The sequence below is a fragment of the Lissotriton vulgaris genome, chromosome 6, assembly GCF_964263255.1.
Source record: "Lissotriton vulgaris chromosome 6, aLisVul1.2, whole genome shotgun sequence".
Taxonomy (NCBI): Eukaryota; Metazoa; Chordata; class Amphibia; order Caudata; family Salamandridae; genus Lissotriton; species Lissotriton vulgaris.
Window position 1 is genome coordinate 1,762,014,513 of NC_141694.1, and position 20,012 is coordinate 1,762,034,524.

The 20,012-nt window shown below is 45.9% G+C and overlaps 1 protein-coding gene across 2 annotated transcripts in view; it reads left to right on the forward strand.

Moving 5' to 3' along the window:
• INTS9 (integrator complex subunit 9) overlaps window positions 1–20,012 on the forward strand; it is a 508,494-nt gene that overhangs the window by 375,285 nt on the left and 113,197 nt on the right. For both annotated transcript variants that reach the window (XM_086928012.1, XM_086928014.1), the window contains exon 10: window positions 6,292–6,472. In XM_086928012.1, coding sequence (XP_086784138.1) covers window positions 6,292–6,472 — 181 coding nt within the window. The remainder of the gene's footprint in view (window positions 1–6,291; window positions 6,473–20,012) is intronic.

The window sequence follows — 20,012 nt, forward strand, 5'->3', positions numbered from 1 at the left end:
CATACTGCTGACACTGCACATAACGCACAAAATATCAACTGTAACCAACCATCTTTTGTAAACATGCTAAACCACCTTAATTTTGACTGTCCAAAAATAAAACTCTTTTACAGACACTCTGCGTGTCCCATGCGCCAACCCCCTTTGAGGCCCTGCTATTTTTGCAAGGCCGGTCAGGAATGCACTTCTCAGAGACAAAGCCCTAATTTAATAGGCTGCAGATGTCGACGTGAAAGCCTCGCACAGTCCTCTAATGTGCAAGCTTTAATTTCTTCTTGTCAGAGAAGCTTTTCCAAGCAGTTATTTCTCCATCTGTTTTCACTTACTTCTAATCCCCACCTCACTGACCTTAAGGTCAAAATCTGCCTCCGCGCTCCTCAGCCCCCCTCTCTCTTCCTCACTCTGAATCTGACAAAGACAAAAAGCCTTCCTAACTCTTTCTAACCTGCAATAATCAACCCTATTTAAAAACACATGTTATATAAATTACTTCTTTTAGGGGCTAAATTTAATTTATTCTTAGATTATTAAAACCTTTACTGTGAATAATTCGCAGAACATAATAACATAACTTACCAGCTTTAGAACAAATGTTTGCTACCACCCATGCAATGGTACTCATTTCATCAACCTCAAATGGATGAACGTCTCAGTAGGTCCAGCTAGAGTTAGTACCTTCAACCCTGATATTAGACACAAACCTCTGCACCGGGCACATTGGCTCACTGAGCTATGAAAAGCAACCTCAAATGGTAACAACCTGCAAGTTTGTATTATACACAAATGTATGCATTTACTGAAGCCTGAGACACTTTAAAGCTATTTTAAATGGCAAGAATGCTGTTTAAATAGTCTATTTAGCTCAATATCGACTTTGATATCTGGGGCACTTAAAAATAAAGATCCTATAATTGCATTACATAGTAATCATCCTCAGAATGTTATTTACAGATTGCAGAGATTGGACATTAGACATATCTCATGTAATTCCTTAGAAAAATGAGTTTTTACGCCTGCACCAAGTAAAATTCCACATACAAATGTCCTCATTATTTTGTAAAACACAACTTAAATTAAATTTTAATGCTAGGAGGTCCTAGTATGAGTATTAAGCTTTATAAATATAAAAAAACGAATTTAGAACCACTTATTTTTAATAATTATTTTTCATAATTAATAATTATTTTAATAAACCCAATCATTTTTGATAATTCCACATATAAAAGCAAGCTGCATCTCTTGCCTATCATTTTTAGACGCATTCATTTATGAGCCTAAGCACAGAAGCCTAACTTAAAACATGACAGATTTTCGCGCCACTTTTTTTTAAAAAGGACAATTATTATTTAGCAACAGAACCAAGAATATGCTTACAAAAAATGCTTAAAGAGAGGAAAACCGCAATTGAAATGTCTTCCTGTGATACAAAATAATTAACCTTATTTTGTAACCTTTTAAAACACTATTCTGAAATGCAAAGTTCCAACCGTGATTAACTAACGGCGAAGTCCCGGCTAAATAAACATTCCTGTGTTATTCGTGGCCTTCAAAAAACAACATCTGCTTCCTTAACGGCAGTAAGAGCCCTTCAGAGTGTTGAAACCTGAGCACGGTGGCAGTCTTACTTAAAACAGACATTTCAAGTTTTAAAATGTGTGTGCAATAATATGCATTTGAATTTAGCAAAAATTCACTTTAGCTGAAGTGTTTGCCTGTTTACATGTTATACAATGTATGCAAGGAAAAAAATGCTATAAGTTCGTTTTTCTACAAAACACACAATTTGTTTTTGAGGCCTTTTATATTCCTAGGGAATGTGAATTTTAATTTTATCTTTTTTTAAGCATTTAACAGTTTGTACATATGCATTTTTACTTAGTCTATAAATTAAATAGCAACATATAGCTATTTTAGCATATCACATGGTAAATTGCTGGATTTTTATTTAATTTCTACTTAATATTAATTAATCTGACATTTTACTTAACAGACTGAAAACATTAAAAAAAACACAAACACACATTGAGCTCATTTCAGACATAAACAGAAAGTGTTCAAACACTCAGGACACACAATACAGCGCTTTAGCTATTTGTTTCATAAATAGCGCCATCGCTATTTACTTACAGAAGTTACACTAATGGGAAAAACCACATAGACATTTAAACACACATTTAACCCACAGATCAACACATAGGACTGAAACAAAGGACAGCCCACAGACTGTACTTAAACCAAACCATTTGTAAATACTAGTTGTAAGTCATATTTACAAGAAACGCTTCTCAATAGTGTTCCAAAAGACTGCAAAAACAGTCCAACAGACTGCTGTATGTCCAAGAAGCCAAAATACACTCAATTCACTAGTTTTGGCTGGCAGAACACCAAAAAATCGCTCTGCATATCTCCATTCATAAAATTGCACAGAGCAAAGGATCCTTGTTTGTATTTTGTCATATTTTAATTCCCTGGGGCTACAGAATCACCAAGGAAGAAATATGTTTTTAAACCTAAACCTATTTAGGTATTCCCTCTAGGGGAGCCGGCTAATTTACTTCACATCACACTATGGTACCTCCAAGAAAAAGCAACACATTCTTCAATGTGAGCTTTGAAAACAGGCAAGCCAAAAATACTGCAGAATATGCAATATTATAATCAAAGTAGTACTTAAGGTACTCTGCGTACGTTGCACCGTTCAACAAAACCAGATAGAGAAAAGTCTCCTCATTACCTGCCTACACAAATTGCAATTCGCATATACAAACCTATACAAATCCAAAGTTGGCCAACACAAATTCCAAAATTCCAAAGCTATACCAAACAAATGGTTGTCCAAATTCTAACTGCCAAGTTCTAAATGACCGAACTGTCTTTTTTTAAAATACTCACGCCAAAGAAGGTTCTCAGTCAAGAGTGACATCATGTGGAGGATCAAAATCAGGAAGATCAGAAATATACTGGGCTGCAGAGACAAAGAATCCCCAGAACCTCCGTGCACAGAGTACCTCCTTAGTAGAGTCCTGTCCTGTCCTCCTCAGTAGATTTCTGTCTTCTGACAAGATCACTCCCTCAGATAGCCACTTCTCTGATGGGGCCCGCGTTGGCCGCACCATTTGTAGAAATCAAAAATCCACTTCTCAGGGGTTCCACTAATACAAAGAAGTTGACACAGAAGCTGGAATATAAAATAACATCTTTATTAAACTCAAATGAGTGAGACTACGTCACACAGAAGCCTTAGCAACTGAATGAGGCAGTCTGCTAGAATGGTCTTACTTCACATCTTATATACTCTTTATCCTGCCCCAAGCATGTAAGGGAGTTGTACCAATTACATTCCTAAACAAATGGAAAATCTGGAGGGTGAGCAGGTGAGTAGCCTTTGGGGTTTTAGCAGGATGTGGGCAAAACATTATAATTAGTTAGTTCACAAAGGTTAATCTGATTTAGATGGCACTGCAGGGCATGGCATGATTACATGTACATTATCCCAACCCAAAAGTTAATCATTAAGAATGTCCTAAATTCAACCTCCAAAAGCCGGACAAACCTATAATTGAAAGCATAACCCATGTAATGAAGAAACATAAAAAGAAACGGTAACAGATGATGAACAAGATAAGGCATGTGCAAGGAAACTGAAAGTTAACGATGTCCTGAACATTGATTGGCAATCTCAGACAAAGATCGATCAGGGAAATTGGCTTTGCGAGGTCAGTTTCAGGTGAAGAGGTCAGTTTCTTACAGTTCATTTCCGAGCAAAAAGAAACCTTAGTTAATGTATACATGAACAAAGAAGGCCAGGCCACTTTATTCGCCAGGCTACCTTCACAGGCCTACGTGAGGGCAACACAAAATGGTGTCACAGAACAAAATGGAGTCAGACTCGAGAATTACAGAACCTCAATGTCACCAGCCACCACTGGTTATTACTGATAGTAATATTGACTTGAAACAGCATGCTGAAAGCACGCACAATGCCACACCGACAGTGATTACTTGTGCTATCTGAAGATTCTTGTTAGAGCGAAAACATCAGAGCAGTCCAAGAGAGCAAATAAATAATTGATACTCAATTATGAATTAGCTGTGTTATTTGTACTGAGGAATAAAACTATTATGTTACAGCATTTATTGAAATACAAATAAGGGGGGAATTAAATACATAAGTAAAATAATAGGTAGTGCGCTTGGAACTCTTAATTGCCCCATTAAGAGGAATGCAGAAGCTGGGTGTCTGAGAAAAGATATGTCATTCCAGTGTTGGTGGTTTCTGTTTGTCTTCATGCTGGAATTTTCATGATATGAATCCTCTTCCTAGCTGGAAAGATAAATCACTTTGGGAGTTTTGGAGTTCTCACTCTACTTCCCTTTCTGGCTCTTGAGGATGAGAAGCAAAGTAGCACGTGAAGCACAAATATCGCAAAACGACATGAATGCCTCAAATTGTGATCGAAAATTTAGCCCCTAGGAATTTATTCATATAAAATGTTCTATATGGAAAATAGAGTGTACAAGCAGTGGTGGTCAGCACGGATCTGGGATGGTGAGGTAAGGAGGTATAATTGTAAAAAAAAGAAAAATGTACTGACCTCCTCGCCGCTCTGTCCCATGTCGTCTTTCGTTGTGATTAGCTCCCCCAAACCAACCACAATGCTGCAATTGGTCTGAGCGCCGTAGTTCGGTGCTCAGACGGGGACCGAGGGCCTGGGCATGCTGTCCATGCAGGCTGTAATGCAACTGCATGGAGAACATGCTGAAGTGCTCATGACTGTTTGGCCGGCCCCAGAGGGCCTGTCAAAGCATCATGCGCACTTTCGTGTGCCCACCACTCCTCCCCTCCTCTGTCAGCTGAGCATCCTAGCCCTCCTCCTGCTGCTGCAGCAGGAAAGAATAAAATGATAAAACATTGCATTATTATCATTTTATTTTTCCTTTCTTTTAGTGCTGCACAGCAGCAGTGGAGGGACGCTCCTCTGCCACCGTGTACAAGAGGAGTTCCACACCATATTGTTCTATATTGCTTTCGGAGCCATACTCGCCAACCCCAGTTTTTTTTACATTTTTCCACTGTTAAGTGGTATTTTTCCACAACTGTTAGGTATAATCTCCAATTTTATAAACCATATATTATCCATTTAGCTGTTCTAATGCCTTTGTGGGCTCATGTAAACTTGAAAATGTGATTGATGGATTAGAGAAATGTGATTTGTACCATCATGCACAAAGGTAACCTTAGAGAAGATCATTTTTAATAGTTGCCCTTCTTTTTTATTTGGGCAGTTTAGCAAATTTTGATATTCTGAAGACAAGAGTTGTATTTCTTCATGTTACAAAGGAAATAATAATGAGTTTACAAATTATACTACAAGTTGACAAAATCAGCAGATTTAGAGCTGAATCAATGACTGAAAGATGATGGAAAGTATGGAGATATTGGGAGATGTTGCGAGAAAAGAATGGATTCCAATTCTTTCCAAGGGGTCAGATGATGAGGGGAAAATAAGAGTTGGTTTAAATGTTGGCACATAAAATGAGGTTGCCTGTCTTCATGTCTTCTCTTTCCTTACTCGGAAAACTAGCTTTGGTATGGGCACCATTCCATTCACTTTCATTGAGATATAAAATGGATATTTAGCCAAGTTTCCCTTAGCTTTTTAGAGGTGAAGTAATTTGTGTTTACTCCTGCCACATCTTTAAAGTTCTAATGTTCCGCCATGAAGCCTTAAAATAAAAAAAACATTTGCTAAGCCAATATGTCGGGCACTGGCTTGACAGCCTTTTGGCTCTCACAATGCTAGTTTTGTCAAGGTGGTTTTTGGAAGAACTTTGTTGGGGATCATTGTCTTGAAAGGCACACATTGAATAGCCATCCCTGGCACTAAAGGGAACTACTTTGTTTGGAATGTGCTCCTTGTGAAATAGCATCATACATTTAGTCAAAAGTTGGCTGACCCATTGCCCCATGCTGTAGTGAGGGAAGATAACAGTGAATGGCACAAGAGACCAATGGATGAAGAGGGCGGCTGAAAGAACCCTGTAAGTATATCATACGTATAATTATGGTAAAAACCAAAAGCTCATGATTAATGCCAGACCTAAAAAGCAGTCTCACAGGCCGTTAAAGAATAAAACACTAGGAAATACTGTTCTCACTGTGCCTTATTTCATTAGAACATGAGTTATGCCGAATTTTGATGCTGTTGCTCTTTGTTTTGTACACCATTTCAAATTTGTCATTGATAGTCTGTAAGCACTGTGGGATTGTCTTCCTTCCTTTTTCTGCAGCCATGACTGTGCGGAATGGGGGAAACGTGCTGGTTCCATGTTTCCCCTCCGGTGTGATCTACGATCTTCTGGAGTGCCTGTATCAGTACATTGACTCCGCCGGGCTCTCCAACGTGCCCTTCTACTTCATCTCACCGGTGGCCAACAGCTCTCTTGAATTCTCCCAGATCTTTGCTGAATGGTATGTCCTGTAGAACTTGTGTTTTTTCTTGCATGGCAGAGTGAATAGTCGCAGGTATACATACCCTGCATGAAATCATCTGTTGTGTCTATGGATTCTAAATTCAGTAGAAGTATGGAGCAGGGTCCAACAGCAAATCTGAGCAGTTGGCATGTTTGCTTTTACTAGGTGTGATTAGGGAAACTGGTTTTAATAATCTTATTGCTCACATACAGCAGAATGTTAATATATGTAATATATATTAACTCCCCTGAGTTTACACACCCTCAGCTTGGGCACAGGACTGCTGAGTAAGAACTTTAGAAGTGATAACATCCTCAGCATATGTTATTGACATTTGTTAACACAGTCAATAACCCCTATGTACTTAACAAATGGCTAGGTCTGCCCTTAAATGTTTTGAAAGGTGATAAGAATTTACAAATATTTAGTTGTCTTCAGTAATACCTTTAGAGTCCTTAGAGGCAGTTTTGGCCTTGTTCGAAAAAAAGCAGAGGTTGGCACATATGTCAATCCATGTGTCTGTGTTTTTGTTTGTGTTTTTTTTGTAAATGCTTTGTGCAGCCTCTTTTCTTATTTATCATATCTATTATTCTAGCAAAATGAATTTTATGAAGAAGTATATTTTGCATGGCTAGAATTTCCAAAGATATGCATATAACCATAGCAAAAGATGTTAGAGCTAGAAAAGCCAGGAGAACAGCTTAAAAAGAAGAATAAATAACTATAAGTAGGATTGCAGATGAGGCAGGGCCTGAGAAGGGATGAAGGGGAGTTCAGTTTTGCGCATCTTATAGCGAAGAGAAGAAGATGCTATGTAATAGTGAAAAAGCAGTTGAAAAAGATGTTGGGAGGAGTCATGAAATGAAGAACTGTATGTATGAATATAAAACTTAGGAAGAAAGGAGATACTTTGGTTTAGTAGAGGGGGTGCAATATCTAGTGACTATGGAAAGATGCCTCTGTCATGGAGTATTAAAAAGAAAGAGTAGGAAGGCATGAATCAGCCCAGGTTATCTATCCCAAGTCAGACATAGAAGTCCCACACAAATAGAACAGCAGTTTCTTCTTCTGAACAGAAATGTCATCAGTTATGAATCAGTGTAATTCACCGACTATAGAGAAACAAAATAATGGAAAACCAGACCATATACGTTAAAATAATGAAATAATCTTTGAAAAACAAAAATACCCCAACCAGCATTAAAACAATGTAGTCAGACTAAAGAATGCTAAAAATTGATTTAGGAATGGATAAGGCATGCCGGTGTTCCAGATCAGCGCTTTTAAACGACAACATAAACATTTCAGAAGGGCAGGCTGCTAGGTAAGGTATGTTTGCGTGGTGCCGTGGCTGGCAGTCTGCATTTCTTTATCCCAAGAACAGGTTGCTGGGGGACTTTATTCCGTGGTAGAGAACTGGAGAACCAAGTAATAAGGCTACCGCACGGCCTCACTAGACTTTAAAATATTTCATTCTGAACCACAACCGATGTCGGCTATGACCTGGTCCATTGATGATCATCAGCATGCAGATTGCTAGGAAGCTTCTCCCCCAGTTCTTGTGGAGCAGAATGACTCCTTGCGTGGCTGAATCCTACACACGCTGAGTTGTTACTCAGTGGTGTAACACAACTTTAGAGGCCCACCCCCTGACCCAGTGAGGAGCTCTCATGCCAGGACCTGTGCACAGTGCCAGAGGGGGCTTGCTGGAGCTCAGCCCCTCCCCCCGCACTGCGGGGGCTAATGTTCCGCCACTGGTCCATACATAGTGATTGTGTTTGGAATGTTCTTGTAGGACCTGGGGCTAAATCACACTGTTATTTGGAAAATGTAAAAACGGTGCACCTCCAGGTGTCGAGGACTGAGACAGCACTGGTGCAGTTTATTCCCACTAGGAGGGGGTCTATTCCAAAGAGCTGGCCACATTTTTTTTAACTAAGTATAATAGTTAAAGTTAGGGACGAATGCCTGATCTTCACACATGAGAACTTTTGTTTTAACATATGTGTTGCAGCCTGACCTTGTCATCCTGTCATTATGAAGGGAAAATTAAATGCATATCATTGTAGCCCGCTTCAGGGTGCTAGTCGTAAGTGCCCTAATTCTGGGTTATAGACTAGAGCTGCAGCCCTATGAAAGGAAAGAGATGTAAGGGCCATACAAGTATTTAAACAACAGAAATCAAAACCTAAGCTCCATTCCAACCATTTTCAGCTTCTTCCAGGCCATTGTCATTAAGGAAACTCGTAACAATCTAAAATAATTTTTGCATCCCTATTGCTCCTCCAGTTCCCCTTATTCCTAGAGCACTTCTGTCTTTCCCTTAAAGCAGAATAAGGGAATTGTCATGGGTTACACACTTATTGTGTTGGTTCCACATTCATTTGAGATTTTGCCAACGTGTACACAAACTCAGCACATGACAAACAGGCTCCTTACAAAGTATGAACTTTAAATCCTGCAACACTACTGTCAATTCCAAACAATGATGAAGACAATGAAGACCCCGTCCACGATTGCATGGATTTAACAGAATGTTGTACTAAACCAAGACCAGACATATAAGTTACTCCGCTTGTTGAGTCTGGTCTTCCTCTGTTTGTAGATAGTTCTTGTCTGAAAGTCCAACAAGGAAAAGTAAGCAGCTTGAGCAGTTTACTTCATCTCTGAATTTGTTGAAGTATCATACTTGTGTATTGTACCCTCAGCGCAAGTAGCAGAATTGGTTGCCCTGCCAAGAGCATGCTGTATGGCTAATACATTAAGTGTAACGATCTATAGAGACAGCCAATATGGATTTGGAGTGCTACATGATTCCGGGCAACTACGATCACAGAGAGGTTTCATGACATCCCCTGGTACTCCTATTACCAAAGGCACATACATTTTGAATTTGTTGGAAGATTCTTAGCACCCTAAATAAGTTGTAAAGTGTATTGCCCATAAATCGGGTGATGACCCCATGGGCAATAACTATGCCAACCAAATTGTTAGGTTTTGTGCTTTTGAAACTGACAATTTAATCAAAAGAGCAAAAACTAGAGAAAGAACAATTGTAAATTGAAAACAGGAACTGATTACCCTACTAATTATAAGAATTGTTTTTTATGGAATCCAGTGCATACAACACTTTGTGAACTCAGAGAACTTCAGGAGGAAGTACCAGAGGATGAAAAGAAAAAGTGGGAAATAACTGATTGTGAGAATGACTACAATGAAATGTGGTTATTCACAGAACACCAATATGTACTTCATGAGGTAACGTTAAGTGTGGCAAGATTGATACACGGACAGACGTGTAACGGGAGAAGCAATGGTGAAAGATTTTAAGAACTACTGGTGTAATAGTCACTTTAGAGCTGTAGTAGATGATTTATGCCAAAGATGCATTACTTTTTAGAAGATTATTCAAGATAAACGTACACTAGTTATATTGAGTCACATAGGCAAGTCTGGGGGACAATTGACTAGACTTCAAGCGGATTATATTGAGATGCCTATTCACAATGGGTTTAGGTACATATAGGTAAATTTTTTGTTTATTTTCTAAGTGGGGGGTCTTACCCAACTAGGAAATCTGACAGTATGACAGCGGTCACACCATTATTAAGGGAACTAATAGCACGCTATGTGATGTAGTCTTCTATGAAAAAAGACAGAGGTGCCCACTGTAAAAATGAGACCCTAAATTTACCATGTACAACTTTGCAAGTTGATCAAAAGATCCACTGCAGTTACAGACTAGACATTTCAGGAGTAGTGGAAAGGATGAATGGCACAATAAAATCTAAGCTAGATAAGATATGTGCATTGTTGACTTTGAATCAGCCAGATGCGCTTCCACTTGTGATGTTGAGTGTTGGACTTGGCCCGTCTGGCAGGTCCACCCCTGAAGTTTTGTGCTTATTATATGTGTCCGGGGAATGGTGATTCCCCCTCTGAGTGTGTGTGTGGTGAGAGGGACCTGCCTCCCATAGGAATGCATGGGGAATGTATGTGGCTCGGGTAGTTCCTGATGCGTAGGGCGTGCCGGGTCGTGTTTGGTATGTATGCGCTCGTGAGGTTGAATGCTACAAGATGATGTATGCGGCATGTGTGTGACTAGAAGGGAAGTGCCACTTCTAGACCTTGGTGTGTGTGTGCAGTAGGTGTGCTGGCGCCTGATTGGCTGAAGCTGGCCGGGCCTTCCCCCACCAGGCTGGCTCCACCCCCCTGGGGTGCGTCCAGTGTCCCTGGCCTGGCCAGTAACCTGAAACTCCTTATAACCAGTTCTGGCTGGTTCTCTCCCTGCCTGCCCCTTTGGGAGACAAAGGAAGCTCCCGTATAAAAGGAGGGTGGGCCCTCTTCTCTCTCTCTTCCTCCTCTTCTTCGTCCTGCTTGGAGCCCTGCCAGGGGCGTGCTGCTGCTTGGGCTCAGGGAAGGGCTTGCCTCCCTGAGCCCTGCACTGCTCCTGAACTACCTACTTCATGGACTTCCTATAGACTCTGCTGTCTGTGCTTCTAGCGCTTGGGAGCGCTTTCCTGCTGTCCTAGCGCCTTGGGCGCTTCACCTATGCTTCTAGCGCTTGGGAGCGCTTTCCTGCTGTCCTAGCGCCTTGGGTGCTTCACCTATGCTTCTAGCGCTTGGGAGCGCTTTCCTGCTGTCCTAGCGCCTTGGGTGCTTCACCTATGCTTCTAGCGCTTGGGAGCGCTGTCCGGCTGTCCTAGCGCCTCGGGGCGCTTCATCACTGTTCCTAGCGCTGGGAGCGCTTTCCTCCAACAGCCGGTGCCACCCGGCAATTGCCCTGTTCGTGTGAGGGGCCCGAGCCCCCAGCGAGTGTCTACCTCGCTTACCCCCGCCCTCGCTGTATTCATCGAGGGAGCCCACTCCTCGTTAATCCCCCCGGTGTTCACCGCCGCAGCCCGGGACCCCTCGTGAGGCCCGCCCCCGGGCCGCGCTCTGATTGGCTGTCGGCCCGGGCTGGGCTGATGACGTTTCCCCGGGCCGCGCTCTGATTGGCCGGCGGCCCGGGGAGCTGTGGAGACGAGTGGAGAAGAGCCGGTAAGGCAGGGGACGGCGGGAGCCTACTCCGCGCCCCAGCGTCCACACAACAGAAGTGCCGCTTCCCCCCCGGGGCCCCCAGGAGCGAGCGGGAGCCCCGGGGAGCGAGAGAGAGACCGGCGCGCTCGCCGACCGGTGAGTGATGCAGGAGGGGAGGCGGGGCATCGGGCCACATTGCCGGTGGCCGCCCCTCCCCTCCCGCGTGTGCATTCATGTTGTTAGAGGCCCGCGGGCCCTCCAGTAATGTCGGGTCCCCCGAGGGGGACCACGCCTGGCCATACTTTGCCCCCCTGAGCCCTGAGAGGCTCCCTCTGCAGTTTTGGCCCTCCGAGCCCGCGAGGCTCCGTCACGGCCCCCGGGGGCGCCCATTGATGCCGGGTCCCCCGAGGGGGGCCCCGTCTGCCCACAGTTCTTGTCCTGAGCCCCGAGGAGGCTCCAACGTGTCCCTGGCCCTGCCTGGGCCCTGAGTGGCCCCACCACGTGTCCCTGGCCCTGCCTGGGCCCCGAGTGGCCCCACCACGTGTCCCTGGCCCGGCCTGGGCCCCGAGTGGCCCCACCACGTGTCCCTGACCCTGCGAGAGGCTCCACCATGGCCCCCCTGTCCCCCCAAGCCTGCAGGGCTATGTCCAAGTCCCCCAGCGGCCCAGCACTTAGTGGGCCGCTGCCACGTTTAGGTTTGCCCCGGGGCCCTTGCAGCCCACTCTGGACATCGAGACTCTAAGGCGCCCCTTGCCTCAGGAAGGCCACCTGGCCTAGGGGGTGCTACTGACTAACATCAAAGTGATACGGAGAACTCTTAAGTGTTGCCCTGCTGATAGGGGCCTCTGTTGTGTTGTGTACCTTGCCTCATGTAAGTCTATGCTGGTTAGAGTGAGTTCTATTGCTAGTCCTATGAGACCCCGGGGCGTGACGTGTTCTAATGCTAAGCTCCTGGTGATTATGTGTTCTAGTCCTAGTCCGAGGAAGCTCCCAGTTGTTATATGTTCTACAATACCAATACCATCATGTGCACCTTCCTGGCAGGGGCCCCTTGGCCCTGCCCTGTACCTTTTCCCTGGTGACCCCTGCCGTGCCTCGAGCACATTGTAAAGTGTATGTTCCTATGTGTCCTTCTTAATATAAAGACTATTTTTATATATACTTTGCGTGGAGTTCCTTTTGTGGGAGGCCGGGGATGTTGCTGTTGGTGGGTGCGTGCGCAAATGCTTCACACATGTCCTCCGAGATAGGCCTGACTGCCCGCGCTGCGTTACCCAGAGGGCGAGCAGGGGTCGACTTTACATAGGAGTGGCGGTCTCTGACTGGCTGGGGTGCAAGCCCTGGCCGGCCGGGGGTCCCATTTCCTACACTGGTGGCTAGCGGTGGGATCCGGACTTGTGTTTGCGCAGTACCACAACGATAACTGGCCTCCCTACAAAACTCTGCATTGTAAATGGTCGCAAAGAAAGGAGATTATTGTTTTTAAGAGGTTACTTAAATGTCCGATTCTGTGAAAAATGTATTCTGATACGCTATGAGTTAGGTGGCCCTAGCTCTGGAGGGTAGATCAACTCCCTAGTGCAATGTGTTTTCTGGATTCACCAGAAGGGTGGTATCCAGTGGTGGCAGCGTAATTGTGTTCAATGTGTATGGTCCCTGTCCCTTCCCTGGAGTAATGATACCTGCGCCACATGGGTCAGGTCAGGTTGCTAAAAATGTCTGTTCGGTGGAAATGTTTAATGATTAATAGAAATGTCAGTTCTGTGGAAAAATGTGTGCTTATACACTGTGAGTTAGGTGTCCCTAGCTCGGGAGGGTAAATAATCTCCCTGGTACAATATGGTTTTCTGAATTCACCAGAAGGGTGGGATCCAGTAGTAGTAGTGTAACTGTTTTCAATGTGTATGGTCAGGTTGCTAAAAATGTCTGTTCTGTGGAAATGTTTAATGATTATTAGAAATACCTGTTCTGTGGAAAGTTTTAAAGGTTGCTTAAATGTCTGTTCTGTGGAAAAAGTGTGCGGGTACACTGTTAGTTAGGTGCCCCTAGTTTGGGAGGGTAAATCATCTCCCTAGTACAATATGGTTTTCTGGATTCACCAGAAGGGTGCAGTAGTGTGGCTCACTGGTTAGAGGCGGCAGACCCGAGAGCATAGGACGGCCCGGGACCAGGGTTCGATTCCCGACGCGTCAGGTTTCTGGACCAGGGTCAGCGGACTCGATAATTCTCTCGCCTCGGTGCCCACTCTGATCAGCGATCACACTCGGCAACTCTGGGCATAAGCTTGCCTCATCTGCACTAACGGCCCCACCAGACCGCCGGGGATGCCTGGTCTCACCCTGGAGATACCCATTAAGGGACCATCTCCCAGGGAAGCCAGGAAGGGTTTCGCAGCGGTCGAAGCGCGGAGATACTCCTCCGGGAGTCTATCCTAGCGCTATATAAACCCACAATTAATTAATTAATTAATCCAGTGGTGACTGCGTAGTTGTGTTCAAATGTGTATGGTCCTTGTCCCTTCCCTAGAGTAATGGTACCTGTGCCACAAGGGTCAGGTTGAGGAATCAGGGGCGGTGGAAAACTGTCTTACCGGGACGGGGTGTGGATGAATGTTGAGGTGTGCTGAGTAATGGAGTGTGAGTTCTCTGGGATGGGGAGCTTGCTGAATCAACGTTAATAGTGTCCTTCCTTGCCCCGCTGAATGTGTTGGATGCATCATGTGTCCCCTTTTCCCCGCTAAATGTGTTTGACGCTTCCTGTCTTCCTTACCCCGCTGAATGTGTTTTAGGCGTCAGGTGTCGCCCTGGCTGAATTTATGTTGAATTGTATCCCGGACAAGGAAGACCTACTGGCGCTGCCGCGGCTTGCCTTGGGTAGAGCTGAACACTGAGACCTGCTGGCGCTGCCGCGGCTCATCTTGTTGCGTTTTAGGCGTCAGGTGTCGCCCTGGCTGAATTTAGGTTAGGTGGTATCCCGGTCAAGGAAGACCTGCTGGCTCGGCCGCGGCTTGCTTTAGGGGAGAGCTAAACGCTTAGTTCCCAGGTGGAAGACCAGTGGAGGGAGGAAGTTCCAAGACTGGTAGGAAAGTGTGTTCTGAGGGTGTTTCTCCTGGGAGAACGCAGAACCTCAGAAGTAGAGGTAGGGTGGGGCATTCTTGCCCGTGACCTCTGGCAAACCTGAGGGTGCGGACCCTAGGTGGAAGGAACAGTGGTAGTCGTGGCTACACTGAGAAAGGGAGTGGAGAATGGCTATTGTGGGCCAGGGGTTACCACCCCCCACTTCGGATTAGCCGGGACCAGTAGTATCTGGATGGCTTAGGGCCTGGTCCTAGTCATGGACAACTAAGGAGTACCAGGTGGGTAGCCTGGTTGGACCTATGTCTTTATTTAAAAAAAAAAAAATTTGTTGTTGTAACTTTTATTATTTTCAGTTTGTGTATGTCTATCGGTCCGGCGGTGCGGGCCGTGTCCACGTTCTATCGCCCTGCAGCAGGGAAGTCCATCACGGTAGTGATTGGTCTGCCCTGCGTTTGGGCTGAGAGGGGCATGTGTTGGACTTGGCCCGTCTGGCAGGTCCACCCCTGAAGTTTTGTGCTTATTATATGTGTCCGGGGAATGGTGATTCCCCCTCTGAGTGTGTGTGTGGTGAGAGAGACCTGCCTCCCATAGGAATGCATGGGGAATGTATGTGGCTCGGGTAGTTCCTGATGCGTGGGGCGTGCCGGGTCGTGTTTGGTATGTATGCGCTCGTGAGGTTGAATGCTACAAGATGATGTATGCGGCATGTGTGTGACTAGAAGGGAAGTGCCACTTCTAGACCTTGGTGTGTGTGTGTGCAGTAGGTGTGCTGGCGCCTGATTGGCTGAAGCTGGCCGGGCCTTCCCCCACCAGGCTGGCTCCACCCCCCTGGGGTGCGTCCAGTATCCCTGGCCTGGCCAGTAACCTGAAACTCCTTATAACCAGTTCTGGCTGGTTCTCTCCCTTCCTGCCCCTTTGGGAGACAAAGGAAGCTCCTGTATAAAAGGAGGGTGGGCCCTCTTCTCTCTCTCTTCCTCCTCTTCTTCGTCCTGCTTGGAGCCCTGCCAGGGGCGTGCTGCTGCTTGGGCTCAGGGAAGGGCTTGCCTCCCTGAGCCCTGCACTGCTCCTGAACTACCTACTTCATGGACTTCCTATAGACTCTGCTGTCTGTGCTTCTAGCGCTTGGGAGCGCTTTCCTGCTGTCCTAGCGCCTTGGGCGCTTCACCTATGCTTCTAGCGCTTGGGAGCGCTTTCCTGCTGTCCTAGCGCCTTGGGTGCTTCACCTATGCTTCTAGTGCTTGGGAGCGCTTTCCTGCTGTCCTAGCGCCTTGGGTGCTTCACCTATGCTTCTAGCGCTTGGGAGCGCTGTCCGGCTGTCCTAGCGCCTCGGGGCGCTTCATCACTGTTCCTAGCGCTGGGAGCGCTTTCCTCCAACAGCCGGTGCCACCCGGCAATTGCCCTGTTCGTGTGAGGGGCCCGAGCCCCCAGCGAGTGTCTACCTCGCTTACCCCCGCCCTCGCTGTATTCATCGAGGAGCCCACTCCTCGTTAATCCCCCCGGTGTTCACCGCCGCAGCCCGGGACCCCTCGTGAGGCCCGCCCCCGGGCCGCGCTCTGATTGGCTGTCGGCCCGGGCTGGGCTGATGACGTTTCCCCGGGCCGCGCTCTGATTGGCCGGCGGCCCGGGGAGCTGTGGAGACGAGTGGAGAAGAGCCGGTAAGGCAGGGGACGGCGGGAGCCTACTCCGCGCCCCTGCGTCCACACAGCAGAAGTGCCGCTTCCCCCCCAGGAGCGAGCGGGAGCCCCGGGGAGCGAGAGAGAGACCGGCGCGCTCGCCGACCGGTGAGTGATGCAGGAGGGGAGGCGGGGCATCGGGCCACATTGCCGGTGGCCGCCCCTCCCCTCCCGCGTGTGTATTCATGTTGTTAGAGGCCCGCGGGCCCTCCAGTAATGTCGGGTCCCCCGAGGGGGACCACGCCTGGCCATACTTTGCCCCCCTGAGCCCCGAGAGGCTCCCTCTGCAGTTTTGGCCCTCCGAGCCCGCGAGGCTCCGTCACGGCCCCCGGGGGCGCCCATTGATGCCGGGTCCCCCGAGGGGGGCCCCGCCTGCCCACAGTTCTTGTCCTGAGCCCCGAGGAGGCTCCAACGTGTCCCTGGCCCTGCCTGGGCCCTGAGTGGCCCCACCACGTGTCCCTGGCCCTGCCTGGGCCCCGAGTGGCCCCACCACGTGTCCCTGGCCCGGCCTGGGCCCCGAGTGGCCCCACCACGTGTCCCTGACCCCGCGAGAGGCTCCACCATGGCCCCCCTGTCCCCCCAAGCCTGCAGGGCTATGTCCAAGTCCCCCAGCGGCCCAGCACTTAGTGGGCCGCTGCCATGTTTAGGTTTGCCCCGGGGCCCTTGCAGCCCACTCTGGACATCGAGACTCTAAGGCGCCCCTTGCCTCAGGAAGGCCACCTGGCCTAGGGGGTGCTACTGACTAACATCAAAGTGATACGGAGAACTCTTAAGTGTTGCCCTGCTGATAGGGGCCTCTGTTGTGTTGTGTACCTTGCCTCATGTAAGTCTATGCTGGTTAGAGTGAGTTCTATTGCTAGTCCTATGAGACCCCGGGGCGTGACGTGTTCTAATGCTAAGCTCCTGGTGATTATGTGTTCTAGTCCTAGTCCGAGGAAGCTCCCAGTTGTTATATGTTCTACAATACCAATACCATCATGTGCACCTTCCTGGCAGTGGCCCCTTGGCCCTGCCCTGTACCTTTTCCCTGGTGACCCCTGCCGTGCCTCGAGCACATTGTAAAGTGTATGTTCCTATGTGTCCTTCTTAATATAAAGACTATTTTTATATATACTTTGCGTGGAGTTCCTTTTGTGGGAGGCCGGGGATGTTGCTGTTGGTGGGTGCGTGCGCAAATGCTTCACACATGTCCTCCGAGATAGGCCTGACTGCCCGCGCCGCGTTACCCAGAGGGCGAGCAGGGGTCGACTTTACATAAGAGTGGCGGTCTCTGACTGGCTGGGGTGCAAGCCCTGGCCGGCCGGGGGTCCCATTTCCTACATTGAGCATTAGAAACGCAAATAAAGACTGGTCTCTCATCACATAAAGTTTTGATGGTGAGGGCAATAAGAATCCCTGCATTCCTTCAGCAGCACTTGTATCAATAACTGATGAAATTGTATTGGATTGCTGTAAGGTCTGGCTTATGTAGTGAAATGTCTCTCATTAGGTGAATGTGACAACACCCTCAACAAAAGAAGTCCAGTGCCACACTCTACTGCCAGGTGACTGTGTAGTGAAGAAACATGTTTGTAAGAATTGCTTGGAACCACATTGGCAAGGACTTCAGTATATGATTCTCATAACTAACACTGCTATGTAGTGTGCTGGACTACCACAGTGTATCCATGCAGCTCACACAAAGAAGGCGAGGACTGCAGGTGAAGAGGTGGTGATGGCAACCGCCGATTCACAGGTATGCTGCCTAGATCCAGATAGAGTAGAAGAAATTGGAGCTGATCCAGGGAGTTCCTCAGCTCTCTCTGGTGAAGAAAACCTAAATCATGAAGAAGAAACAATTGCAGTATCAAGAACAAGAGACTGAAATTCCAGTTCTTGCAAGAGTAAAGCTGAAAATGTAAGTATCAGTAACCCCAAGGGAAAGCAACTTTTAGTAAGTTAAGTTGCTGATGTGAATGAACATAAACATTTAGTGACGAGTGAAGAAGATTCAGCAGTAGTCACAAGAGAATCTGAAGATGAGAAAGTGCATCAAGGATTCAAATGGCTGGATTCGTTAAGAAGAAGCAAAAGATTGCACTGGAAGACTAAAAAACCAGAGTCAATTAAAGAACCAGAAATAGAATCTCAAAACAGTAAGAATAAATCACCTGCAACCAAAAGACCAACTAAGAAAAGAGTACAGAATAGAAAGTATGCATCACCTGAATGCACTTAGCTGGCATCTGTAGAGATTTCTATTACTGCTTGAGCATTAGTTAAAATGAATGAGGAATTAAGGTCTATGTGTGCGATAACTATGTAAAACTGCCTTGCATTAGATATCATTCTCTTGAATGAGGGTGGAGTCAGCTCATGCAGCCAACCTATGTGATGTCAATTGCGGTCTTCTTCCCAAGCCAACCCCTCTGCAAGCCAAAGCAGATTCCTGAACACAGTAGTCTTGAACTTGCATCAAACATTCCAACACACAAGTCTACCGTCTCACCACCATGTATTGAATTCAGTACATCATCAGCGTCTTATCTGCTGGGGTTCATGAGCGGAGCAAGGTTTATCTGTGTGACTAGAAAAGAATAAAGAGCTTTTTGGAAATCTGTAAACAAAATCACGGTGAATATTTCTAGGCAGCATTTTTGTTAATTTTATTATATCTCTGCTATGCATACTTACATCAGCCTTGTGCTAAAGAAACACTAGCCCGAACTAAAGATTAGAGAAATTATTTAAAAACATAAATAAGGGTGTGCCTGTTCTATGCAAATTTTCTGTTTACATTTTAACTTTAAAGCTCAGCATTATCAGTTGTTTAACCCTCTGAATTATTTTGTGGCCCGTACAGACCTTTATTAACTATGCCATCATTCAACTCTTAGCAACTACCCTGCTCTGTGGAGACTAACAAAGCGGGGGTTTGTATGCTTTGCATGGTAAAAATATAGGGGGTGTAAAAATGTTTACTTTATCTATGGCGCCAACATATTTTGAGATGACCCTCTATGCATGGTGTCCTGGTCTGTGCCTCTCACCCAAGAACATAAGGTAATTAATATGTAAGCATATTTTTTATAAATAAAAGTTAATGATGGTAGCTTATCTTTCTATCGGCAATTTATACCTCAGGCAGTTACCAAAGTTGTAGACCCCCAAGCAAGAATGTATTGGTGTAACATCTTCGGTTACGCAAACTTAATTTGCCAGTTGAATACTAGCATATTTTCTTTAAATTAAATTACAGTTTCATCGAATCCATAGAGCGTCAGAACCCGTTATGTTTTATATGTTATTTTTTATTTATTGGAGCTTTCAAAATTTTCATATCCTGATTTAAGCCTGTTCAGAATTGCTTGGTGCTGTGGTGACCACTATTAGCACGTTTGTGCATTTAAATTAAAATTTGCATTATTAACAGTGTACAGAACAATTTATCCACACCTGAAACATGTGCATTCTGACATGGAATGGTTACAGTTAAAACGATTTATTAGTACATGTTGAAGTGTGTATTTCTGGCTTAAGCTAACTCGGCCTCAGTTAGGCCTCAAAGCCATCTTGTCCAAAATGGAGGTCACATTATCTTGTTTATTCTGTTTTTATTTCTGCCTTTCACTGCAGTCAGCAAGAGGTGGATTTGTTTATTTCTGAATTGCACTGTTATTGAAGAAAACCAGCTAGAGGGCCTACTGTAACGTATTTTCAAGGACCTCCTGCTTGCAGGCAGCATTGCATTCATTCACAATGATTCACTGTCTTGTAACTAGTTTGTTC